Source organism: Bradysia coprophila, unplaced genomic scaffold (genome assembly GCF_014529535.1).
Source record: "Bradysia coprophila strain Holo2 unplaced genomic scaffold, BU_Bcop_v1 contig_324, whole genome shotgun sequence".
Classification (NCBI taxonomy): domain Eukaryota; kingdom Metazoa; phylum Arthropoda; class Insecta; order Diptera; family Sciaridae; genus Bradysia; species Bradysia coprophila.
Window position 1 is genome coordinate 845,075 of NW_023503584.1, and position 27,910 is coordinate 872,984.

The window sequence follows — 27,910 nt, forward strand, 5'->3', positions numbered from 1 at the left end:
CAAATGCACGATAATTTGATATAAAATGTCTTGACAAAGCACATTTCCGAAAACCTCCACTGTGCCAGTAAGTATCATAGTCTTTGTCACATATTATAAGATTAAAGTCGATTATATATGTCTACGTAATGTTTACATAGCATGTCGTCGGAATAACTTCTTTGTTTACATTGTTGTCGATGATGTACTCAAATTACAATTCATTAAGTTAATCGAACGGTTTAGCGTTTTTCGGTTGGATTTGATTAGTAAAGTTTTATTTATGGTTTGGATACATTCAAGGAGCGAAAAATAGATCTGACAAAACTTTCATCAAATGTGTGACGAAACTGAATGGTGCTTGGTACATAGTTTTCAAAAAAATGTTTTTGGACTACTAGGTCGGGACATTTTTTTAAGTATTCGGAGGTCATCAACGAGGGTAGACCTAGTGTATACCCACTGCCCATTGCAGAAGTTTTTGAAAATTTCTGTCAAAATGAGCCCATTGGTGTCAATGAAGAATGCAATTCGAAGATAACATTTTTATTGAAAGTCAAATCTGTTACTTCTTTTGTTGAAAACATCGCCTGTTGTTTCACAAAAAATAGTACGAAGTGTACGAAGAAGAGCAATGGGTACGAAGTCGGCTTACAGTGTCAGCCATATCAACTGATATGAAAACATTACCCAGGCAGAGTTCGACGATTACTTTTTCTTTTTGTTGTTGATAACAGATTATTAGCCGTAGCTATTTCTAAATAGTCAGCTTTAGAGGGTGAAACAACAGATTTATTTTGGTTGTCAGAATTATGTCGGTTCTATTGAAGGTGCTTATTTGATGGTAGTAAACTGATATTGTCTAACGAATTACATTTACCCGGAATCCATAGAAACATATTGTTTAATCTAGCGTTCCTTACACACAAAAGATGAAACGCAAATTAATTTTAAATCCTTCTTCAGATCCACGACATAATATAATTGCTCGTTTTTGTCAACATGTGATTATAACCACATTAGAAGACAATTTCGACTTTTTGTTCTAAATTAATTTCGAAAAGAGAAACTATATGTCAGAGTTTTGTAAGCCTTTTACCCCTGTCTGTAGTTCTGAAATAAATTTTGAATTACGGTTGGTAAAGAGAAAGCACGTATGGATATGGTATGATGTTCTATGTACAATAGAACAAAAGCTTGTGCAATTATTTGAAGTTGTAGCATGACAAATGTGGAAATAAAATAAATAATTGCGCTCGTATCACTTCAATCATCGTGCGGTAATACCAAGACTCATGAGATCAGGGTAATTTCTGGGCAGGAATGACGTAAATTTACCTAGATATTAAGGCAGGATAACTTGGAACGACTTTATTCGGTATTTTAATTAAAAAAAGCGAAATAATTATGAGGTTCGTCCTTGTTTCCGAAGAAACTTGAAACAATGCAATTGCTAACAACTTTTCAAATTATTTAACAACGACGACGCGGCCATTGTATTTAATTACAGTCTTATCAAATTAAAATCGCGACTTATATACATACACTGAACGCATATATGCCAGTTGAATGTGGTAAATAATATACAACACAGCATAGCGTTCCATGTAGTGGAATAATGAAGAAGAAAAAAAATAAGAGAAATAGTCTCAAACTGAAAATGAATTCAGTGTACCACATCCCCTCGCAGGATAAAAACAACAGAAAATGAGCGAAAAAAGTAAATGTTGACGCTATCAACTATCTATGACACAAACGCAGAATCGAATGACGGGAGCGAGCACACTGTTACGGAATGCCTTTAACAAATGCGTTTAGTCATCTCTTAAGGCTAGCAAACATCTCGTGAGACTATGCAAAATGTCTGAAAAATAAGCGTTTACGTCAAATGAACCGAAATGAACTGATGATCGCTTAGTAATGTTCTTGTACAACAAAATGTTAAAAGAAATGAAGTAAAAGATTTTCATGTATCAATCATGACCTACATCAATCTGTAATAGTAGATATAAATAATGACATCTCGGTTTGAAGTGGCGTAAATGGCTCGAGTTGAAATCGCTTTTCAAATTCTAGTTATAAATAGTTTAACATACCGAGCGTCTGCAAGTTCGCTTGCTCTACCGTAAAGTGGACTTTGCAGCAGAGAGACCGATAAAACTAGTTTGAATAAGGGCAGCAACAAGTTGAGTTGTGGTTATGTCAAGATTCGCTAGCGGCTGCAAAGTTTGCGACATGTACCATTGCTCAATTTTCCTATTAAATACTTTGAATAGAATCACTCTTTTCGCTAATGGTACCAACAATGGTATTTGTGAAGAAACATCTCAAGATTTTCTTTAGAAAACTTTCTCAAACTGTTCGGAAACTCTAAAATTTTAGTTCCCCAAGTTTATCAATTTTGCGCAACAATAATTTTCATAATCAGCAACAATTGGTTTTGCCCCAGCTTTGCCCCAGCTGGTCAACCATGTTTGATTTGCTTGTTTTTTATCCTAACATAGTGCGCACCAACGGATAAATGCAGATTGTACAACCAATGCAATATAGATCAGCTGAACGGAAACCAGCTGTTGCTAGTAATGCACAATAAAATCATTTTTGAACTGTAAAATTATATAAATTTGCAAAATACCATCGGGTTTTCTCAGTTCGGAACCTATTTGAGATTTTTAGAGTTTTGAACGTCATCATGTGCCCTCGGTTTTTTCAATGTGCACAATAGGTTTGTTCCAAATAGCTGTAAACACGAACTTTGACAACCCGAACCACGATGATTTGATCCATAGCAACATCGCCTACGTGATGTTTCATACAAATATGACAACGTCGCCTACGATATTTACACACAAATATTTTTGAGGTTATGGTTCTATGGATCAAATTTGACAATTCATACAGCCTTGGAACAAACCTATTGCTTTGAAAATGAACGAAAAAGAAAAACGCCGAGAGAAAAGTCATTGATGTTCCCAGTGAACAAAGTGTTTCCAGGTTATGATATTTTGGCACAAAATTTGAAAATCCGTTAGAAAATTCAAATTTCACGCCAAAATATCATAGACTGTGAAGAACTTAATTGACCGGGAACATCAATGACTTTTAAAACTCTGATAAATCTAAAATTGTGCTTTTTTAAGTTGAACACACTAAGACTACCCATTAGGTGAGATAAAACTGACGACTCTGTGTATCTCTTTTTATAAGGAATTTCAAAGTTGGAAAATACTCCTAGAAGTTGGAAAACATACGAAGCTTTTCAGAGTTATATACAGGGTTATACGTAGCTTTCAACAGCCAATAATCAATTGAACAGAACTGACGGAACTTTTTCGCAAATTCTTAAAAACTAATTTCTTTTTTTTTTAGAATTTTGAGGAATCCTTAAGAATTTTAGGAAATTTAAAAAATAAAGTTCTGAAAATTCTTAATTCTAAATTTCAGATTTTTTTAGAACTTAAGAATTGAAATTCCTCATAATAAGGCCTGCTCCCGGTGACTAAATGATACCCGGTGACATAAATGTAGAGCAAAACTTATGCATCCTGAACACACACAAAAAAAACTCCTGCTGATACAGTTTCTCTTTCGCTCTGGTGTAGATATACCCACAAAGTAAACAAGCACGTCTATATGCACACGATGATGCATAATTTTTCGTATTCTTTCAAAAATGCATTTTATTTTCGTTTCGGATAAGTTCGGTACGGTCGTAAATTTTAATTTAATATACATTCATCGTATTATATTTTCCTCGTGCTTCTTTTTTTTTCTTCGTTTTGTTATTGTTTTGTCCATGCCATTATTTCTTATTTAGTTTTTATTTTCGCATTTTTTTTTTTATTTTTTTATTTTTGTTTTGCAAATTGGTTACGTATAGGGAGGAGATGGTTTCTCTCACAATATATTTTTTAACTATTTTTCTTCATATATTCGTTATTTTTTTGTATTATTTTTCATTCCTTTTGGGTTGTTGATTATTTTTGCTGGCTATGTTTTGATTTAATATTCGCACAGTTATTATTTGCTGGATTTTTTTTTTCTTCTCTTCTCTTCGTTGTGTTTTTACTTTTTTACTTTTCTTGGTTTTTTATATAATTACATGTGTTTACGAAAGGTATATATTATTTACGTTCAAGTAACAAACTATAAATAAAATTATTTTAGTCTCTTTTTTATATAAAAAAAAATTGCCAGCTGCGGTAGGATAACGCTAGGTGGATATATATGGTACCACGAGTTGGCTTATACATATATATAAGTACTTGTACATAACAACACAACATAATAATAAGATTATATTGTTACGTTCTGAGAAAATTAAATAATTAAAGTGTATGTGAGCTACATATCCGAACACATAAATACATACCAGTCTGTAAACATGTTATTATCGAAGGAACAATTTACGAATGCAATTTCAGTTTTATACTGGAAAAATTATCTCTATCCAATGGCACATACATTTTTAATTCGACCGCAAGTAAATGGTTGTTACACTTACCCCTCTGCTCACACCGCCGCCGCGTCCTTTTCCACGGCCACGTCTTGATTCGCCCCGTATCAATGAACCGTCAGCACCATAAATCAGCTGAAAGTAAGGGAAAATATTTCAAAAAGATATGTGCTTATGATGATTGTTGCTTGGAATCGGGATTGATGGAAAACTACTAGGGTGGTATGGCATCAGTCTCCGGACATGTACCAGTAGTGGGACACTTATTGTCCTTTCATTCATAAAAAACTTTATCAATGAAAAAACTGGTGGTACATGTCAGCAGACATGGTGCATCTACCCTACTTAACAATATCCTGTCAAAAAGAAAACTTTCAAGGATATTAAAGATCTCTTTGATATTTTCGGCTAAAAGTAAAAGTTTCGATATTTTGGTAGGAAACAGAGCTCTGTGTAACTACCTAACAATTCATAATTGTACGATTTTCTTTAGTAAGAAAAGCTTTCGAATCAATCAAGCTTAATTCCTCATTCCCCATTCAGTCGTATAAATGCACAACTGCATCTGACTAAAATCAAAAACCGTAAGTAAAATCCATTGTAAATGTAAATTCAAAACTCTCTATGACTTTAACCGACATTCCATTCATTCAAAAGATTCCATATATTCAATATCGCATATAAGGAACGCGAGACACCATCTGTTGGACAAAATGGAAAAAGCTTTCATGGCAGTGCGTTTATAACGGGTTTTCTGAAACTGGTATAAAGTTCATGGTTTGTGTCTGAGTGTTTCAATGCACAGAGAGAAAGATGTACTGCAACGCCAGATGGCGCCGTTTGTATATTAATGTAGACTGTTGACCCTTGGATGGAGGATAGTAATCTCTTATGGGTTATAGGAATCATAGTCATTGGAAGAGGTGTACCGTCATAAAGTTTATACCACTTAAATACTAAGTTTTATAAAAGTAAGGCTTTCGCTTGGACATTTTCAGTTTTATAATTTTCTGTGAGCGCCAGATGATTCAGTAAGTTACTGTTACTTACTGTATCATCAGGCCAGACGTTCACAGAAAATATTGCTGTTTTTTTTGTAAACCTGTAAATTATCGCTTTAGCCAACGCACTTCAAGCAAAAGTGCTTCGAGTGACAGCTGCCAAACAGAGTACTTTTATGTATAATAGTACATTTTGTTACGAGGGATGAAAAGTTTAATTTTTCGGTACTAACGGGGCGGAGCCGAATAGGACAAGCTTACGACGTGTACTGAAAAATTCAGCTTTCATCACGAGTCACAAACGACAATTTTTGTGCTTGAAAACTGAAATGAGATGAAACCACAACACCATTAACATAGAAATCACTCTACAGCCATTTCAACAACAAAGCATACACACGCGGCCAGAAAAATATATATGAAAATCCATTTTCGGCCGGAGAGAGCGACCGAGAAAGTACTTTCTTGGCCGCAAATACCTCTCTCTGAGAAGTACAGAAAAATTGAACTTTTCGATCGTAGAATGCGTGTCGAAATCCGTCGAATTTCAGTCTTCAAGCACAAAAAAAAATTTCATCATTTTTTACAGTGCCAAAAAATTGAATGATACACTGTCGAGTTTCATGCTTGAAGCGCGTTGCTTGGGCACACTTTCGTTGACATAAAAACAAAATTATTTTCTTGCCAATAACAAAAATGTAACATCGCAGTTTCCAAGTCGAACAAAAAAGATTGAGAATATTTTCTCCCGTTTTAAGTATAAATTTGTCTCAGAGCCAATGATTTCATGTTTTTGTCCATGGATGCAGGACAGCATCATTTAAAAATTCCAATCAGAAAAAATGCTCTCAAACACCTGGTACGACAATATCTCAAAAATTCATCAACGGCTCATATAAAACAAACCAAATTAAAGAACGAAAAAATTAATCGCAGCTTCCGGTACCCACTAAACATTTTCAACATTATATCTGTCTAGCCAGTAAGTTGGTAATGTTAAAGACGAGAGATTGTTTGTATAGGTACATAACATTCTGTATGCTTAAGATATGTTCCGTTTTGAAATTGAAAAACAAACAAAACGAAAATGGAATAAAAATATGAAATTGTAAACAGGACTTGCGTTTTTTTCGTTTTAATCGATACACAGCAAAATCCGAAGAAAAGAGCTCACAGTTACGGTAATATTATGATCGAATTCGACATATGTAATTGATAACCGGTGTGTGAACAGCGAGATGCTATTTAATTTAATTAGTTGAATTTCTGCTGTACACTCGTCAGAACCATCGATTTTTTTTCATCAAAAAGTCAGCATTAATCATCCCGAAAAATATTACCATATGTGGTGTATAATACTTACGATAGAAAAAAAACGGTGTTCTTGACATAAATGGATATGTAAACATTTTTTTCTCTCCTTCGTCTTGTTGTTGTTTTGTTTTTATATATTTTTCCTCGAGCCCAAAACAAAAAAAAAATAATTTATTTTTAGATTCTCAACATATGCACACCGAAGATTTTCTTTTTCGTTGCCGTGCGTAAGAGATGCGTGCAACGTTTACCATTCGGGAATTAGTTTTCGTTCTGAATGCATAACTCAGTACAAAACTATTTAGATTTATTAAAAGGTGTCAGTGGAGCGCATACGAAAATAGTTTCAGATATTCACCTTGAATTGAGACGTTAAAGTGTCAAAACCTAATTATAGATGACATACATAAGATCCATGTCCGTGGGGTCGTGGTTTTTCTTTCCGGAAACCTTTCGTTTACACTGGAGGCCTGACTGTTGCTGTAGTGGAATTCACATAAACCACAGACGGCAAGCATATGACCAGTATTATTATCGGGTCTATTTATTCCATCGATCAAAGTATTTTTATCTGCTGATTTCAAATCTTGTACTTCATTTTTTTAACATGAATTTTACTATATAAAAGACCATATTACCCAAAGCTTCTCATTATTTTTGTCGTCGTTATCGACAACAGATGAATAGCCGTATATGTGACACAATCATTATCTTTATCCTTATTATCATGTGAATGTGTACAAGCTACTTACTCATACATTTCCTTGAATCGTCCTTCTTAAAGCTTTCGCTCAAAGGATACAATAAAATTGGAACGAGAATTACGTCGAAGAGAGCGAAAGTTTAGACCAGAGACTATAACAAATATCTGGCAATCACGCTCCGATCATACAGACAGATAAATCCAGTATATGGTCCAAGAACAGACCATAATTAGCCATTTAATTACCGAAATTTAAACTTCCTCACAAAGACATTTCATTCATGGTGCCTTTTACAACTTTGACTTCAATTCATGTTGTTGCAATAATTCACGAAGTTTTCGTCTCAGAATTTTACCGGACGGATTCTTGGGAATTTCGTCAACAAATATAACACCGCCATGAAGTCTCTTCGCCGGTGAGGTCCTATCCCGAACGAACAATATAACGTCTTCTTCCTTCAAGTTGGGGTTAGCCTTCACAACAAATGCAAGTGGTAGTTCACCTGCAACTTCGTCTGGCTTTCCCACAACGCCTGCCTCTTTTATCATCGGATGGGTAACAAGCAAAGCTTCAATTTCTAAAAGATCGTGTGGATTAATGTCGTTATCAATGCTGTGATAACCGCATAAACCAACCTGCAGGAGGTACCTGAAATCCTTTCCACTTTATCAGCTCTTTAATACGATCGACAACGTAGAATTGCAAATCTTCGTCAAAATATCCTATGTCACCGGTATGTAACCAACCCTCTTCATCGATTGTAGCTTTGGTTGCCGATTCGTCATTAATATAGCCCAACATCATAAGACTTCCTTTGAAGCACAATTCTCCCTTTTGATTCGGACCGAGAGTTTTTCCATTGTCGTCGACGACCTTTGCTGACACACCAGTATTGACTTCGCCAACACTACCGGGTTTTGTTAGTCCTTTTGACGACAGAACTCCACCCGCCGCACCAGTGAGTTCAGTCAAACCATATCCTTGCTTCACTATCAAGTTCGGATTGTTCAAGCGATTTCTAACTTCGAATTCCGTTTCCTTGGAAAGAGGAGCAGCACCACACGTAATCAATCGCAAGCTACTTAAATCGTAGTTACCAACAAGTTGGTTTTTGGATAAAAATATCATCAAAGGTGGAACCAAAAACGCAACAACGCAACGGTATTTCTCAATGGTTTCTAGAAATAGTTTCTCCTCAAACTTCTTCAGCAAAATTAGTCTACCGGACGTAAAACCTAACATGCATGTGAGAATAGAAATGCCATAGGCGTGAAATATTGGTAACAGTCCTAAGGCCACAAGATTACTATCGTCCGCGCTCGTAGACGTTGGTTTAATGTAAGATGCGCCATGATATGCCCCAAGCATGACATTAGATTGGGATAGCTGCACTCCTTTTGGGAAACCGGTTGTACCACTACTGCACATGATAAGACACGTTGTTGTTAGAGTATTAACAGCACTCGGTTCGAACTTCACATTTTGAATCAATTTCGGATTAGAAAAATCTTCCAACTTAGTGATGCGACCATCCGATTCATTTGCAATGTCGTCAAACAAAATGATTTTCTTTACGTAACTCAAGTTCTTTACTGCCCTCAAAACACTTTCGGCTGTGGATGCACTCGCAAAAACATACTTTGGCTTCGACAAGTTGAACGAATGTTCCAGTTCCCTGTCGCTGTATGTATGATTCAACGGTGCTATAGGACGATTAAGAAACATCGTACCGAACAGCGCAAAAATGAATTCAAAACGATTTTCCGACACTATCGACACAACATCACCTGGTCCAATTCCAGTAGCGAGAAGAGACTTTGAAATTACAATACTTTTGCTCAGTACTTCGATCGCAGATAACGTTTTACCAGTCTCTCCAGACACCAAAACCGTCCTGTCTCCATTTTTTGTTAAATTATTTATGAGAACATGACCGATTGAAAGTGCATCAGCGAAATCGACAGTGTCTGGGCGTGAAATTATGTTGTTTACCGATTGCATGACTCAACGAGTACTTCGACAGAGAGAAATACGAGAACTGTTTCAGAAAATAATTCTACATCAACTGAAAACATCAGTTCAACCGATGTCGTTTTGTAGTGATAACGGATGAGCTATAAAAAAATTCACCGGTAATCTTATCACAATGAACGAGTTGCTATTTGCAAGAGAAAATAAATTTTTATTTTGTACAATTACAACTTCAGAGAACTTAATCTCTGTAAAATTGAATATGGGAAATGCGACCACTTTTCAAAAATCGACCTGATCAACGCACTTCAAGCAAGAGTGCTGGTAATGACAGCTGCCAAATAGAGTACTATTTTGTGTGAAAATTTGATCGATGTACTGTCCAGCTTAGTACTCTATTTATAGTACCACTCATGCTTGAAGTGCGTTGACCTGATCCTCGCCAAAATTAAAATTTTCAGGAACAGAGAAAAGTCATTCGAATGTAAATCAGGTGGTCCTTTGTATTCACATGGCATCCACGCCTACTAAAAGTCCTGAAGTTTTTAATGGACAAAATTAAGGGAAACTACACTACAGTTCTTAAGTTTTTATAATTAGACGCAATTTGTTGCTATCTTCAGAAACAAATTTTTCTATCCGCAAGGTGCATCCACTGTAAAGTCAGCGATAGTCTCAATAACCACTTAACCACAACATGTCTCCGTCATGTGCTCATTTAATATATCAAAGAATAAGTGAAGCACACTTCACCAGCCGTGTAACTCGTTGAACGTTGTATTGAGCAAACAGTTAATCCGGTCTAGTCGTGAATGTGTAAACAGAAAACATAAGAAAAACACAACTCCTCCTGCAGTTTATTGATTAACATATAAAGGAACACACTCTAAGTTTCTTATTAAGGTAGGAATGTTGCGATCAGAAGGGCAACATATCATAATAATACCTATACCAAACAGCAATGAGTCTATCCCTGTACTTAACGTTCAGAAATATACATGTAATATATATGGTACGATATCAGGTTATCGTAAAACTCTCTGATCCCCTTTAATAAATCCCACAGACATAGACTTCACATAAACTTAACTTCTTTTTTTTTCCTGCCATTTCGCCGTACAATTTCAATGTCTCTACGAGGGAATACTTGTGTGAACAAGGGTAGAAACCGTTTTTGTTATATAGCCTCCCTTTATACACAACATACATCGTTCACCATTTTATACAAATTGAGGGTAACCCAGATTTTCACGTGGTGTTGTTATCTTTTTTGTGGAATATATTTCGGTTCAGAGAAAAGGGTTCGTTTTCAATGTTTCGTACTAATATTGCACTTTCGTTCGGTTTTTTGAGACGGCGAGAATTGGTTTTGCGCTTTGATGTCGTGCTTAGTCGTCGTGGTACCTCCGACACTATTTTAGACTTGTGGCATTTTTTTGTTCTGTGTGTGAATCAATTTGGCAGGTTGTTTAGTGTAAACAAGTACATTTAAATATGTGTTTTGAAAATGAGGGTTAGCCGCACACATAAACTGTTGGGGAATTTGATAATGGTGGTGTACATGGCAGTTTATTTTGGAGGGTAAGGATTTGTGATAGGGAAGAAGGACGTGAACACCGTTGACACGTAATGATAACATTGACTCGATACAAGGGGTTGGTTCGACCTTGAGTCTACTGCAAATTGTGCCATCTAAGGCAAGGGGTCTGACGAATTTCTGATCGCAACAAAGGCAACGCTAAGTTCAACTGTTCAGATTTAACAGAGGGAAAGTGTGGTTTGTTTACTAACCACTTCCCTTCTTCTCATATATGTGGTCTTCACGATAATGGTCAACTAGTTTCACAGATTAATTGCTTTCACAATTGACACGACCTAAATATTATGATGGTTGCATGGTAATAATACACCTGCTCAACACCTCACACCTCATGAACCCGTAATGTAGTCAGTCAATTTCTCATATATACGTATAAAAGAGAATGCGGTATAATTTGAATTGCGAGGGTGAATGTATTATTGTTTACCTTTTTTTGGGATTGTCAATGAAACATTTTCAGATTTTCCAGTTCAAGTTCAAGGTTATTTTTACACAACATAACCGAAAAGTGTATGCGGAGTAAAAGTATGATGTGTGCTTCTCTACCGAGTTTTATTTTTGTTGACCTATAAATATAACAATAAAGTTGGAAAATACACACCGCATATCGTATTTTTCCGAGTGATGATGATATATTATACGCTCACTCTCTCTCTGCGATCTGTACATTGTTTGAGGATACACGGAGACGGTTTGAAGACCTTCGTGATATCCCTCGAATTACTTTATACATAAAATATGTATACTCTAGGGTGTGCGATGTGTTTTTGTGTATTTTCTTCGAAAATACGGTAATGATTGATGTCCCAAGGAGATACGAATACATTCCGTCTACTGAAGTCGACTGAAGTTGATTTAATTTTGGCTTAACAGAATATGGAGAATTTCGGATTGTAGCAATATAGTAAGGGTTAGCACGCAAAAAAGCTCCGGCTGGCTCCACAGAGCTAAAATATATTTTCAGAGACTGGGAGAAAAAGAACCGTCGAATTGAAAACGGAGATAACGCAAATATAATTAATGATTTACAGGATTACGGGAAATCAAGTCAAAGTGCATAGGTTGACAAGAAGATTGATGTGAAGACGTTTGTGTGAAGAGGAACGAAAGTGTGACAAATAGGTAAGAGATGAAGGGGTTTTTTTTGTTAGCAAATTGATTCCGTTGTGTGTGATGGAATAAAAGAAAATGTCAGTCAGTAATCGTGAAACGGACGACAGTGCTGAGGTAACATCTTCTACTGAGGCATTAATCTGAAGGATATGCTACAGCTTCTGCACAATGAAAGAATAGAAGCGAGTTATTGGATCAGGACCGTAGATGAGATCCATCAAGTGTGTGGCTTGATTCTCTGACAGATTTTTCAAATCTGTTCGGGTTTCTTGTCTTGTTAGGTAGCACATTTTAAGGAGGCTGACTACGGTCTCAATCGTAATTTTGACACCACTTTAGAGGCTATGTGCTCTCGATTTTATATATTTTCTTGTGCCAGTTTTCGACAATGTAGCTATGAAATTGATATCAAATTCCACTACCTTGCGTCACCATTTGGTCATCATTCATTCAGTTATTTTGACGCACATTATTTTTCGGATCAATATTAACGTAAACGTGACAAAAAGTTCATTATTCCGTCTACGTACGTTTTTCGAAACATTCCATTATCTCTCATCGAATAAACAATAAATCCGTTGACTGTATTATCCGATGGATGAAGTTAGATTTTGGCATGGAAAAGAATTGTTGAAGAATTTATAACAAGACACCAATATGGATATATGCGGTAGTAAAAAGCAACTCAGACTTACCCATGAATAAGAAAATTTCATTCACAAAAATCGGCACGAAAAATCCACAATCATTTTACTATTCCATCAACACATTACCCATAATTCTTAACCATACACAGCATACATAATACATAAAAACAAAACAAATTTAGGTTCGTCTGTCCGATGTCTAGTTATTGTATGTATCATACCATGATGATACCCAATTTTTTTTTTCCTTTATTTATTTCCTTCCACATTTTGGACACACACAAGAAATGGTTAAGGATAATCATTTTGCATGCCTTGAAGCCCCCAAAGCACATCAGTTTATGGCACTAAAGGAATAAAACAGACATCAACCCCAAAAAATATCACCCTTCGCATAAGTAAATGTGCTTATGTTTGGCGCTTTCAGCTTTTTTGGATGTAATGTTATATATAGACAAACTTAAACGATGTTATTATCGTTGTTTGTGTTTTGTTCGATGTGTGTATGGCAGTTTTATGCCTTTTCGTCGGAGGGGGCGGCGGTGTGGTTTGATTGCCAGTCGAATATACGATACCATGACATAGGGAAATTCACTTGTGAGACGTACACAGAGATATTGTAAAGAATAGAAAACCCTTCCGTAATCTTTCGTCTGCGGGATTCTCCCTGTATTGTAATTATGGCTGCACGAATTGAAGAAAGAATGTACAAGGTCAGGATTAGGGATGTGAATTCGAGTCGTGTATTGTTGTAAACACGAACGAGAGCTTATAATGTACAACAGGTTAATTCGTGCCATTGGTAACACACGAAGTGGAGTGGTAACAAAATTGAATAGTTCGTTGTTTGACCAATGTCACGGCACTGCTCCTAGCATGAACACTGAAGACACTAAGAGCAACCGCTTAGGATGTTTGTATTGTATGGTTAACTCATAAAAAACAAACGCAGTGCCTGCTGTGATTTCATCAACCTCCGACTATTTTATATGTTCATGCTAGAAGCAGTGCTGTGCCAATGTACATTGCATAGTGTTTCAGCACTATGATTTCGTGATTCGCATTCAATCGATTCGCAGCACAAAATCTTGGAAAGTCGCAGTTCTATCGTCTCTTTATATCCCTCAATTCTTTCATTCTTTTCGCACCAACGAAATAATTTTCTCTAGAAATTGCAAGAACAACGCAAAATCATATAATTAAGACGTGATGAATTCTCATAACAAAAAGTGAAACATTCGTTCATTGACCTACTCAAGTAAAATATTGGTTGCACCCCACTGTCACACATATAACAACACAAAAAGAGGCAAAAAAGAAAGCGTTTTACCCTCATCCATGTATAGTATTACACAAAATGGGTGATGTTTGTTAAAGTGCCAGGGGATTTTTTTTTATTATTTTATTTTGTTGATATGCGTGCGTGTTCAACACAATTTACATTTTGTGTTGCTCCAAATGCATATATATGTGCAGGATATAAAAGCAGAGTTGTTTCTCTGCTTAAACCATAAATGTGTGTATACGCACTGTGTGTGTAACAGCACTAATATTGCAGCTTTATAAGTGCACTATATTCCCCGAAGAAAGTATACATTGAGCTCTAAGCTCACCACAGAGTGTGTAGACAGAATGATATTTCCATTTCACATAAAATCGATAAATGAATTGGCCGACTTTATGTATTTGTATATGTATCCTGAATGCGTAAATCGTAATCCTGTGCGTGTATTATTGAGCATGTAACATGATTTCAAGATAATTTAAATTAAAAATGTCGAGAGAAGAAAAAAAAGGAATCAGAATCCTTATTTCATGGGTAGAGGTTTTTTTTCGTTGTTGTTGTTCTGTGAGACTTTTCGAAGCAGCGTAAAGGTTATGGACCCCTTGATATTTATACAGCTGCCATTTAAAACATAACATAACGACGAATGAAAGTCGAATATATTCGTAAAACAGCTTAAGTGAAATGATGAAACCAATTAAAAGAAAACCATTCGAATCCTTAAACGATAGAATTTAACGGACTGTTAAATTAAGCTATGACACACGAGATTATCATTCACAAAATTTTTGATGTGTAATAAGGATTCTCTCTGAATAATGAATCACATGGTAATATTGCGCCTGACGTCACACAGAAAATACGGTTAGTCATCATTATTGCGTGAATGGTTCGTCAATACCAATGATATCATCATCATATCAACATCTGACATTTTTCAATTCGAAATGTTTGATTTTCTGTATCAATGAAACGAGACGAGAATTTATGGCAAGTCATGGGGTAACGAAGCCACAGCAATTTTTTTTTCTTTTGGTGGCATTTAAAATTGAAGTTAATACCTCAATAAGACATAGAGGCCGATTAGACGTATTGTTAGGAATATATTACAGATAATATTTCCATCCGGATTAATCCCAAAACGGCAGAGAAAAATTCCTACCCCGCTGACATTTTAAAACAAATTATAATGGGAAAAAATAAAATAAAGAAGAGAAAAAAAAAAAACATTCGGAAAATATTTCCTTCAACTCAACGGGCACCCGAAAGCATCCAACAGCCCGAAAGATATATATATGTGAAAATACGTGAAAAACTCATTATAATTAATTTTTTTTCCTGATATTACATTTTATGATATTAAATTTTTTTTTTCTTCTTCTGTGCTTCTCTTCCTTGGAAGAAAATCATTACTTTCTCCATCCCGGCATATCCACCCCTCAACCGAAACAGAATCATCTCTCATTCCACGGTTTTTTCCCAGTGATATATAGTTAAAAACTTCAGCAAATTTTATAAGTATTCCAGAGTCAGGAGTATATAGAAAAACCACTCACCCCATTCCGTGACAACAAAAACACCATACCACCTCCTCACACACCATACACATCGTTTTGCGATGGTTGTTTTTATATATATAGAAGAGAGGAACATTTTATGTATATATCGCGTATACAACACAGAATTAACGTTGATATACCGATCTATATAGATCTATCTATATATATATATACGGACAACACGCACAAATACAAATAGAAATGGCGTTCTGAAAATCATGTAATACCAATACGAAGAGAATGTTTAGAAAGAAAATCAATAGTCAGGGAAAGTGACTCATTCAAAAACGCTCTATATGGTTATATGGTTTTCCGTTGCAAACTTTTTCGTGATTATGTACACATTTTATACGTGTGTGTATATCGGGCCATACCATAACCACCTACATATATATAATTCTTAAGCAAGTACACTTTTGTGTTATATCCGTATATATACTATGGAAAAAGGAATCAATTCTCTACATAGGAAACGAAGAAAAATTGTGTGTATTTAAACAGAAAAATTCATCGGAAAACTTTAACAGGACTGTACAGAAAAAATATCGAAAATAATGAAAAATCCATCCAGGAAACAGTTTTCGAATGGTGTGTGTGTGTTTTTGTCTCACATCTAATTTATATACATCGTCACGTCTAATCAGCACAAACCGAACAATAATGAGAAAGAATTCAATTTATTTATCGATATATATGTGAGACAAAGTACATTTCACGGGATAATATACATATTGCGTTGCACTGTGTGTAATCCAATGCTCTGGATGTTCAGACAAAAGAACGAACGAAAAAAAAAACTGCATTAGAGATGAGAAATCCAATATGCCATCTCCCTGCTTTTTTTGGTTTTGTTTGACATTATAAAATTGTCGAACGTTTTACGCGTATACACACAAAATACACGCATTCTGAAAATCGATTGTTAACAGAAAAAAAAAATTATTTCCTTGTTACTATTCCGTTTCCTTTTTATACCAGTGATGCCATACGAAAAAAGGAAAGCTTCTTTGTAACTATATTATTTTATGTAACGTTAAAATATAGGTAGATTATTGTGTACCATGTAACGTACGTACAATATTCGCATATTGAAGGAGCATAACATTTACGGAGTGCGTATATATCGCCCTTTCAAGAAAATAAACAATTTGTGCGACAAGATTTTTGATTTCATTTTTTTTTCATCCTTCTTTTTTTGTGTGGATGAAGTGAGGTGAAATTGGCACACACCAAAAAACAAAAATTTGTTCATCTTAAATAATACCACGTCTTATGGTATTACATGAATAAATTGTAGTGTTGTTTTTTCGGTTATACGTGTAAAGTGATAAAGACAACTCAATTTGAACGGAATCACACCGAAATTAATGCAGAGAAAGATAACGTTTAAAATATTGTATCGATAGAGAGCGGTATTCATCTTTCCCCCCGGGGGATAAATGATATGAGTCTCTGGAGCTGTGTGTGAGTGTGTGCACGAGCTTGATTATTAGTTACCCAAAGTATTTTCAGTAATCAGATGATTTTTCTTGCGAATTTCACTAAGCGGTAGCTACTTTATGAAAACGGTGTGGTATCTGTACTTAGTTGTTATGACAACAATTTCCAAAGCAATCGGTCTACAGCAACAATTTCATCCAAAGTTTACAAAAACTTGCAGGTTTCAATGTACTAAAAGTATGAGACTTCGATAATTTAGATTTTATCAGTTAGACCCGACCATTACTGATCGATGCATACAGATCTACTTCTAACTCTTCGATAGTTACGATTAAGCAAAAATTTTCAGAGCTGCAATTCCCCTCTCAATCTACCGTTACGTCACGTTATCTCACTACGATTAATTAGGAATTTCGACTCTCACACCAAGTCTACGTGAATTTGCGCAAATGAATCGTGAATCATTCTCAAAATTATTCAAATGCAGACACATAATGCAGGGCAATATACCTTTAAGGTATTATGACGCCTAACCTGTTCAACCATGTATATATTCGTCACCATTCCCTTTTTCTCAACACATCTACTAAGCCTCTTATAGGTGTAACTAAAGTACCCCCTATACCTGATGGTTACAAGACTCTGATGACAATATTGAAATGTGTGTCATCTCAATGGTAAATATAGCCCAGAGTTGTATTGAAATGTAAATCATGGAGAGACAATTTCGGTGAGTATCGTGTAACATAACAGTTTCCTTAGGGATTGTACTGTGATGTCATAAAATGTTCCAACTTACAATATTTCACTGAGAACTCTCGACTGTTGACTTTGCACTAAAGTAACCAGAGCGAGCATTTGATGAATACAGATCAATTTACCAATTGAACAGTAAATGTCCACCGTCCAAAATATCTCCACTTTATAACCTTTTTCAAAATCAAAGTAGCTTTCCAACTTTGGTGTTGTACCAATTGGTGTGTAGAGTTGGTGACTGCAACACCACTAATAGATTTGGAAAGCGGAAATCCATAAAAATTTCTCTCAAATTGATTTCCTGTGCTTTCAAAAATTCTGTACAGTAACTGAAATGCGTATAGCGAAGCGATCCATTTTTTCACGAAAAATGTTTGTGCTTGATGTAGAAGCAGATGCGAGACCATTTAGAAATTTTAATTAAAAATTTCTAGTCGAATGTGATGGTTGTCTGGTAGCAATGTGGACTTAGTGGGACATAGGAGCCGTAAGAAATTTGAAAAGCTGATTTTGTGAATGAGCTTAGGCCTTAAACAAACGAGCAAATCTGCGTTGATGGGATCGACAATTATGCTGCGTTTTCCATTGTTTAGAATGTGGTGAATGTTAAATTACTATGGAAAATGCAGCATAATTGTCGATCAAATCAACGCAAAGTTGATTGTGTGTCTACGGCCTCAGTGATGACGAACACTTGATGTTTCTAGATCTTATAAGAATAAAGTCTTAATTGTTAAAAAGTCGTCAATAAATCCTCTTCGAAGAGAGGAGGGAGGGAGAGGAGGGGATGAAAGTGGGACATAAGAGTTACAAGGTATCAAAAAGTTAAGACAACGGAGCAGGGGCTCTAAAAATCTGCAAAAAGAAGGAACTAGATTAATAATAGATCTGAAGATCTATTTGAAGAATCTTAGAAATTGATCCCCAAATATAAGGCCCGGATAAATTCAAGACAATCAAGTTTCCTGTTCCCCCCTGTCGCATCGTCTGTAAGATGCGACACAGTTTAGCGCTAAAACCAAATAATGGAAGAAAATATCGTTACAATGATCAAACGCATCTGTTTATAAATACCTTTCGTACACATAATTTGATACGAAAAATGATGCAGATAGCAGATTATGTTTTGTACATCACAAAACTCTGTCTATTCAATTTAAAAATGTAATAAATTTTATTGTTAAAGTTTTTCATATTTTTTTTTCATACTTGTGTGACCCGTGAAGAGTTTTTGTTCGAGGCAATAATAAGGTAACACTGTGTGTTACATACGAGAACTTGTGTGTACATATATATAATACAGTTCATCATCACATCATAATTGTGTTTATTCATCATTTTAGTTTATAAAAACGTATGTTACACATTTACTACATCAAAATCGTTAGTCTATATAAAACACTTAAACGACACGACGGACGCTATGACTTTAAAAAATATATTTTTTTTAATGCTCACAATTGCTTTGCAGCAATTTTTAAATCGAGACAATTAAAGGAGATTAGTATATGATGTACATTCATCCATTCAGAGGCTTTTTAAACTGTGTTGTTATAAAGGTTTTGGCAGCGTTTTAATCAAAAAAAGTTTATATTTCGAGAAAGATAAAGAGAAAATTTATTTCTCCGAATGATGAGGTCGTTTGTTGTCGTCACCAGTCTGTGATTACAATCTCTCATCTCTTTACGCGTCAAAATTTCTGTTGGGATTTTATTAATTACCGAAAGCACGGCGGTAATAAACGCATTAGCTGTGTTTATACATCGTTCGCAATATTATCTTTGTTTGGAACACCAAACAATATCCTGAGCCGCACAACCACACTATGCATAATAACTTGTCTGCATTAACGACGAAAGGAAGAAATTCCAAATTGCACTTTATGATGATTTTATATCAGCGATTTGTTATAGTGTGATTTCCCCCCCAGTATTTTTTTACGTCTCAGTGAAATGCTTTTTCTGTGAGCAGAGCCATTTTCACGTTTAATGTTTAGAAAGGGAAAGGGAACGCACAGAATAAAGTGCCGATTCAGTAGTACGATATTGAAAGCATAATCGTTAAACAGGGAAATTATGTAATGGAGGGTTTTCCGATTCTGTGCTACATCCAATGTATTCAACCTGCGATTAAATACTTGTAACAAGTTGAACACCTTAACGTTTTTCGGTGTTAGAGCATCTCATTTCAGTGGTATCGCACAGCTGCAATACCCGGGCGTTTTAGTGGCTTTAACTAAAGTTTCCATTTGATCTAACTCCCAGCATGCAATGAGTGCTAATGTTATGTCGTATTTTGATTGGTTCTGTTTTGAGACCTCACTAAAAGCTTTTTACGGCCAATAACAAGTGTAGTCTAGTCTGGACCATCGGATTAACATGATTTATGAACCACGCCTCAAAGTATGCAAATACTCGCTGAGTAAAGTAAGGTGCTGAATTGATACATCGCCTAAATGTAGGCTAGACATATCAACACAAATTCGTCGTATTTGATTTACGTCATACGAGTCATTCAGTGTGTACATTCGTTGCAGCCACCAAACACACTGGAACAGTGCAACTACCCAAATTATGAAGCTTAAGTGGACGTTACTAAGGCGATTTATTCACCAGAGAACTTCTATATGAAAATTTCTGACATTGGAATCGAACCCTGATCATTTTGGTGAAAGGCTAGTACGTAGCTACTGAGCCATTGCGTAATGTCATTACGGTGTATAGACTGCCTTTTCCAATTTTCCCACGATTAATTCACCTTTCTCTTAAACTTGTAAAATTGACAAAATTATATAAAGATGAGAAACTTTGAGAAAAGTTGTTCACACATATGGCCCATACTACTTATTTAACACACAAGACTTAGCCCCTATCTTGATGGAAAAGGTGTTACAAACCACTATTGTTTATGTGTCTGTTTGATCTGAATTAGTACTCGTATCATAGGAGAGTTCATAGAAAACACAAAAGAAAAGTTTCTTGTTCAATGGTTACACGTCGGATTGGTAATAGAAACGAAATTCTAAACGAAAAACGGGCGCCGGTTGCCATAGTCATTAAATTTTATTTTTAAATGACACCGACAATCGACGAACAATTAAGATATTCTCTTGAATAAAAACACGAATTAGCGAGACATTAAATCGAACACCAAAGCAAAATGTTAATCAAGCAGAGTGCAATCAGCCTATCGCCAAACAAAATAGAATCGTTCGAACATTTCGTATCAATCATCTCGATCGCCCGTAATCAATCTAATTTCTCGGATCCTATACCTCGAACAGGACACCTATATGGTAAAACATACGAAATCATTCGAAAAATGAAACGATTTTCGTTGGATACAAAAATTGATATGAAAATACATATGCGTGAAATCTAACACAGCATTTCAAAAGCAACAAAATTCAATTCTCCCAGTACAATGAACGTTCATATCCTTTTTATGTCTTTCCATTCCAACGTATATTATACATATATGTGTATAATGGTCGTATGCTATACTTTATATAGTTGAGTTTACGTTATTCTGCACATATGGCAGCCTATAATTTAACTGTAAAAATTCAGGAATAATTTATTTACGTAGATATAATTTTTGAAAAAAAAAATCTTTTATCCTTGTCATACTAATATATGAAAAATGTTTAGTTTCGTTTTGGGACTATTGCATTCAATGTGTGTGCACATCTGTCTTTACCGAAAACATTTAAACAACGATCCGTCTGCTGCTGCTATAACAGCTATTGAAGTTGTTTTATATGACTCAGGTTTATATAAAATTAACAAAAAAATTTTTTTTTATATTTATATTGGATATGGTTTTTTTTCTGTACGTCTTTCTCTTCTGTTCATTTCCATTTTAATTTTTATACTTAATTTATGCATATGTCTGTGCAAGTCTAGTTAATTTACTATTGATACCGAACTTACATTAGACATTGTGTTACTTTTTTTTGCTGTTGTTGTAATGTTGTATCCAGCGTATCCAGAATACAAAAACACAAACTTAGAAGTATCTGAATCCTTGAGCTTGGATTAATGGTTTTTTTGGTGTCTCAGTACTGCAGACAGACACAATTGAAGTAAGTAATTTAAATGCAATGCATGGTACAGAGAGAATTTAAATTATTGCTTCGAAAGTGTACATTTCTCACGATATTTTCTGAAAAAGGGAAAGGAAGACCATTGCAGTCATTGCTTCGATAATACGAAGCGAATTTTCGAGTATTTCTGGAGTGTGGTATCTTTGAGTTTGGACGCAAACCTAGTTCTATGTACTAAACAATTACATGAAATAAGGACATCAAACGTTGATTCACTAAATTTGTATGTGTAGAACATCAGCTGTTCGTTCAACACCACTTGAAGACGTTTTTTTTTAAATAAAGTTTTGTCGGAACAAAATCGATTTATTTTTCATGTCTTGGGCATAAATTTCAGATTTTTTCTTGTAATTTAGGCCCTCAGCATGAAAAGTTGTATATGTATATGTGGTGGATGGTAGATTTTATGCACTATCACTTCGTTCGGGCTACAACTTGGGAAATTGCCCAAAATCTACCGTCCAAATAACTAAAACAATTGTCTTCTAACTTATGACAGTGGAACAAAAGACCACTGGGTGAAACATGGTGTGCTCGTTACGAGATAGTATAGGACCATTGCATGTCCACATGATTTTCAATTATATTTCACTTCCCTCCTTGTTCACACTTTCTCTATAAAACACTATATAATATGGCGAATCCTACTACGCGCGACCTCCTACCACCCTTCGTGTGATGGAAGTCCTTATGGACTTATGGAAGTTTTTAGTTTTGAACGTCAATTCTATGTGGGTCCATACTGTGTCCGAAGCTAATGTTACTAACCTGTTAAAGACGGCAAGTACATGACCAGTATTATTATCGAATCTGTTACTTCCATAGATCAAAGAACTTTTAATCGATTGATTTCGAATCTTGTACTTCAATTTTTTTAACATGTATTTTGCTATATAAATGACTATATTACACAGAGCTTGTCATTATTTATGTCGTCGTTATCGATGTGACAGTATCATAAAATTTTCCTGTGAACCAACTTCACTTTATGGATACCGAAGTGTATTTATTGTACCAGAAAATATAGCGCAATGAATGAATTACTGAAAAAAAATTATGTTGCCTCTACAGGCCAATGGAGGATCTATGATGGTTCGATAAATTAAATAAAAACTTCTTGGTATAAATACGTATAGCACCAGACTCATCAAAAAAAATTACTGGAATGAAATACGCAAATTTGAAAAAAATTTCAAATCGTTTTCCGTTGATACCGAAAATCTCAAATCTGGCAATCATAAATCTAATTATGATTCCATGAGCACGAGAATTTCAAAATTGCGGCAAGAAAAAGTCAAGAGATTTTTTTCGTCTACTTCATTTCAGCCAAATGTTTCATGAACAGAAAAATATCACAAATTGAATTGACATAATAAACATGGAAAATGTTCAGCTGTAAATTCGTGTGTACAATAAATACATGTGCCTCATTCACACTCTTAGAGGTATATATCCGAAGTAACCGAAAAAAAGAGTCTAAATGACAGCTGTGACATTAAGATTTCCATTGGTTCGTACAGCTCGCCGAGAAGATACTTTTGCGTTTTTTTTTTTTCTTCATCTTATTCTCTACAGTTCGGATAAATTTTCAAAAGATTCATTGAAAAGAAACAAAATTTATTATTTTGAAGATTGGCTTATTCATAAGATTTGTATTTTGAATGTCCTTAAATCGATTATTTATGAAACGAGAACGCAAGCAAAGAAGAAGAAATGGATAGAAATAATTACTTTTACTTTTTGCACGCTATACCTCTATCCGTATACATAATAGGTATCTACCCTTGTCGACGACAGAAAACTTTGCCTCCTTTACGAAATATATAAAATCGGACATAACAAACAAAGTTTGGGATTTAAATGCCCCGAACAATGAACCCATATGTCTATGGGATGTATTTTAAAAAATGATTACGATAGAGAGTAAGGCGTAAAAAAACTTACTTTTTTGTCCGTTAACTTCTCACAGCGTCTTTGTTTGCATATCTGATGACTTTTGTCATTTCTGCACGGAGCACAGTCACCGCAATTGTCTTTCTTCTGGCATCCGATGCATTCGCCGCATCGTTTTCTCTTTTTCTTTGTCTGCAACAGTAGATATCGTTAATTTTTAACAAATATTTGAACCTACAATCGATTGGAAGTGTGACCGAAATGGTATATATGGCTCGATTTTATGCACGCACATCTGCTTAATTTTCATATCAATTTAATAATTGTTGTACCTTTGCTTGTGAGCTATAAAGGTGAAAAATCATTAGAATCTAATCGGCAGCCTTACACGGCCAGATGTGCATACGGAAAAAAAATATTTGAAGAAAGAAAGAAAAAAACAACTAGCCAAACAAAGTTGAGTTCATCGGAGTGCATGGGAAATGTTTTTGGGGGTTTCACATTAACATTTTATTCAAAGGTAAATATGAGAGCAGCCAATGTTATTAATCATTTTGGTTTTTCATTTGAATTATTTGATGATTAATGAGTTATGCACACGGGACAAAATGGTCCAGGCAATTCTGTAGTGTGAGCTACAGTGATACCTTGCAATCAATGTAAATTCTCCCCTTCAAATTTGCGTGTTCTTTTTAGTCAAAAGTTTAACCTTTCGCAGAATGGCACTCGTATCATATACCAGTACGATTAGATTAAGACAATTACTTCGTTTGATTTAAAAGATTGATGTGGAATCTACAACTTCATTAGCTTTAACATTTTACTAACAAGAGACCCTCGGCAGTACCGGTCACTCTTCCTTTCTGAATTAAATAATTTGTTTTACAGAAAACTGTCTTACCTGTTTCTCTCCATTCCCTTCGCTATCTTCATTCATTCCCATCGATCCCATCGGACTCTTAAAGCTAGCCGTACTCGAGATAGCAGCAACTTGTCCCGGATTACCGTCACCCATATCCATTGCACTGCTTTCGGATTCGGCACTAGATTCTAACGAACTGGCCCGGTTTTTTCTGCGCTCCTTTTTCCTCGCATCACAACGCACCACCGGCGATTCAGACTTTTCAACTTTGATATCGAATCCGTTATCGATTAGCGGATTCATGAAATTCGTGTGATGTAAACCGTTTTTAATTTCGTAATTTGGCTCATTTTTGATAACAGTCACCATATTCTGTGGAGGGAATGTGCTGATTGGTTGATACAATTGTATGTGTCGTTCTTCGAGGTACTGTTGATTAATGGCAGGAATGTCACGAGCTTGAATCGGTGCCGGCACCAGCGGATACGTTCGCGTATTGACGGCGGTCAATGTGTGAAAGCTGGGACTTTGCAACTGCGTCAGACCCGACTGAATCGAATTGATCGGCGTCAGCTGGGTGAGCGATCCATTTCCGGGCGATGCCGGCGACACGGGCACCGGCACGGGCGTTATTTGCGGTAGACTAGGTTCTGGCACTAAATTTGTTTCCGAATAGGCGTGAAACTGACTTTGGAATGACGGCAGCTTTGAGAACGGCTCAAAGCCTTTGTCCTTGGTTTCCATTTCCCAAGGACGTGTATAGTTATTGCTTTGTGATGTGATTACATCCGTACTGGATCGATCACGATCGTAGTAATCCCACGACGGATCCAGTTCGCTGCTAAACGTTGAAAATGATGGTAAACTGTTATCAGTACCGTCTTCGGTGGTTTGAACACTCATCGTTAACCATCAAAATCATCATGAGCAAGACCGGATTTAAAGAAAATATTTTTAGATTTGAATGCACAGTGTTTGTTAGTCGATTGTTTGTTTTGTTTTTTGTTTGTTTTATTGAACGAACTTTTCACACGAAATCATTTAAACTTTCCATGTCAAGCATTGATTGTAGACGCGTTTTTTTGTTTTAGTTTTTAATAAAATTGTCAACGTTTTTTTAACCTTTTGTAAATATTGGCAAGAACACTAACTGTTAATTAATTAATTTTTGTTTTGTTTTGTTTTGTTTCTCTTTTCTATAAAAATATTCTTCGAAAAATAAATCACCTTAAATTTAATTATTACTTAATTTTCCGTCTCCCCTTTTTTGTTTATTAATTTTTTTATTGATTAAAACGATTGATATAATTATTTGCTTTTTGTTTAGTTAATTTAATTTGATTTACGTTTTGTTTTCTCTTTAAATTTAACTTTTGGTAGTTGGGTAACTATTTTCTTTCTCTTTTTTATATTTTATGTGAACTCTATTATATTTCTTTAGATCTGGGCACAATTTTATGATTTGAACACTTAAACTCTTTTGTACTGATTTATCGGACACTTTAGTTACGTTTTTTGTATTTGTTTTTTTTTTTTGCTTTTAGTTAATAAATATTTTCTCTTAAATTTTTCTTTTTATTTTACACCTTTTTCTCTCCGTTTAAGATACCTGATTTTCATATAATTAATACTGCTGTTTTGATGTTAAATTTACCGATTTTATATTTGTGCTTGAAAATGTTTCATTTAAATTATTTATTGTCAACCGTTTTTTGTTTGTTTGTTTGTTGTAATATTTTCTTGTTAAACGAAAAAAATTGTTAAAATTTTGTTATCTTCCTCTTCTTTTGTTACAAAAAAAATAATTTTATTTGGTTTGGTTTCAGACTTGTGGGTTTTTTGTACTCTTTTTTTATGTTTTCTTAGTTTGGTTTGTGATTTAAATTAAAATTTTTAAAAAATCGTAATTTTTATGCGAAAATTTTTAATTTTAATTTTTAAATTTATTTTTAATTAGAACGAAAATTTGTTTGGTTTTTTTGTTTTTAAATAAGTTAAAATAAATAAATAAGTTAGATTATTATACGAACTTAGAAAGCTACACTTTGGTTACATTTCTTCACTTGTATCCATTGGCATCTGTAATAAAAATTTTGAGAAAAAATTATTATTAAAATTATTTAATTTCATTGAAGACATTTTTAAATGAAAATTCATAACCGAAGTCCTGAATTACTAACACGAGAACATATTGACTTTAATAAAATGTAGCCCACCAGTAATTGAAAAACAGTTTATTATAAATGCAAAAAAAGGGGGACATATAGAGGTAATTGAAGTATACACACCGTTCGAGCTAAATCCAATATACAATATATATCGGTGTACAATATTATCGAAAAACCACCAGTGTCTTATATTAGGGGAAGCATTAAAAATGCAAGGGGAAGCCAATAACATATATTCAGATAAATGATTTTAATAAACAACCTTGCTGTAGTCTGACAGAAAAAAAATTGCACCGCAGCGATAATAATGTCATACATTGAGGGAGAGAGGGTTGATATTTTTGTTCACCTGTAAAACGACATATTTATAGTAATGGATGTAGATTATCATGTGAGGGTGCTAATTACTGTACACATTTGTATGCACTCAAATGTACAACAATTTTTTTTTTAGATTTTTGTTTAACTAGCAAATAGTTGTGCTTCCAACCACAATAACATGCATGTTGTGGTAGACATAATATCTTAAGTGGCAATTTTATTGATTAAAATCGACTCTTTTATCTATTATTCATGATATGAGCGATTGATTCGTGAAAAGGTTTGTGTACATATTGCGCGTGTAACATTTTTGTTGGGTCGTTGTTTGAAAATGATTTTATTCTGTTGAAGTTGCTGAAGAGAATATATACCGAGAACTTGGTCGCTGCCAACTTTCTACGAAGGACTTTTTTAGTTGAAAAGTTAAACAAAAACCTAAATTAAGAAGCACAGGAATCTGAATAAATTTTGGTGTTTTTCCAATTTGTTATCGAAAAGTCAGTCGTTGCCAATTGAATAAGGACGGTAGCTAGAGGTAACAAGATAACGAAAATTCCGTTGTAGTCAGAGAATTTTACGGTTTTGAAGAAAAGGTTGAAGGATTAAGGTCAACGATTTTATTGTGTTCGCTGGGAAGAAAATCTCCCAAAATAATTTCGATATTTTAAGCAAAAAAGAACGCCTTAGACTTACGCAACGAAATCAATATAACTAAACAAGCAAAGTCGTTATAGCA

At 34.8% G+C, this 27,910-nt stretch overlaps 2 protein-coding genes across 6 annotated transcripts in view; both read right to left on the reverse strand.

The window, feature by feature from the left end:
• The window catches only part of LOC119079308 (DNA N6-methyl adenine demethylase), a 55,904-nt gene that overhangs the window by 24,438 nt on the left and 3,556 nt on the right, over window positions 1–27,910 (reverse strand). For 2 of the 4 annotated variants that reach the window (XM_037187099.1, XM_037187100.1), the window contains exons 2-4: window positions 24,725–26,764; window positions 23,875–24,015; window positions 4,484–4,570 (exon numbers count right to left, since the gene is read on the reverse strand). In XM_037187099.1, the coding sequence (XP_037042994.1) occupies window positions 4,484–4,570; window positions 23,875–24,015; window positions 24,725–25,588 (1,092 nt within the window). In that variant the 5' untranslated portion in view covers window positions 25,589–26,764. The remainder of the gene's footprint in view (window positions 1–4,483; window positions 4,571–23,874; window positions 24,016–24,724; window positions 26,765–27,910) is intronic. The other 2 variants (XM_037187102.1, XM_037187101.1) reach the window with 2 other exon arrangements.
• On the reverse strand, window positions 7,654–19,104 carry LOC119079309 (luciferin 4-monooxygenase-like). Of its 2 annotated transcripts, XM_037187103.1 has the most exons (3): window positions 19,094–19,104; window positions 8,090–9,492; window positions 7,654–8,031 (listed from the first exon to the last, which is right to left on the reverse strand). In XM_037187103.1, exons 2-3 carry the CDS (start codon window positions 9,453–9,455, stop codon window positions 7,745–7,747), a joined length of 1,653 nt encoding a protein of 550 aa, XP_037042998.1. In that variant the 5' UTR covers window positions 9,456–9,492; window positions 19,094–19,104; the 3' UTR covers window positions 7,654–7,744. The 2 variants fall into 2 exon arrangements, with proteins under 2 accessions (XP_037042998.1, XP_037042999.1); XM_037187104.1 differs by lacking the exon at window positions 19,094–19,104 and having other exon boundaries at window positions 8,090–9,556.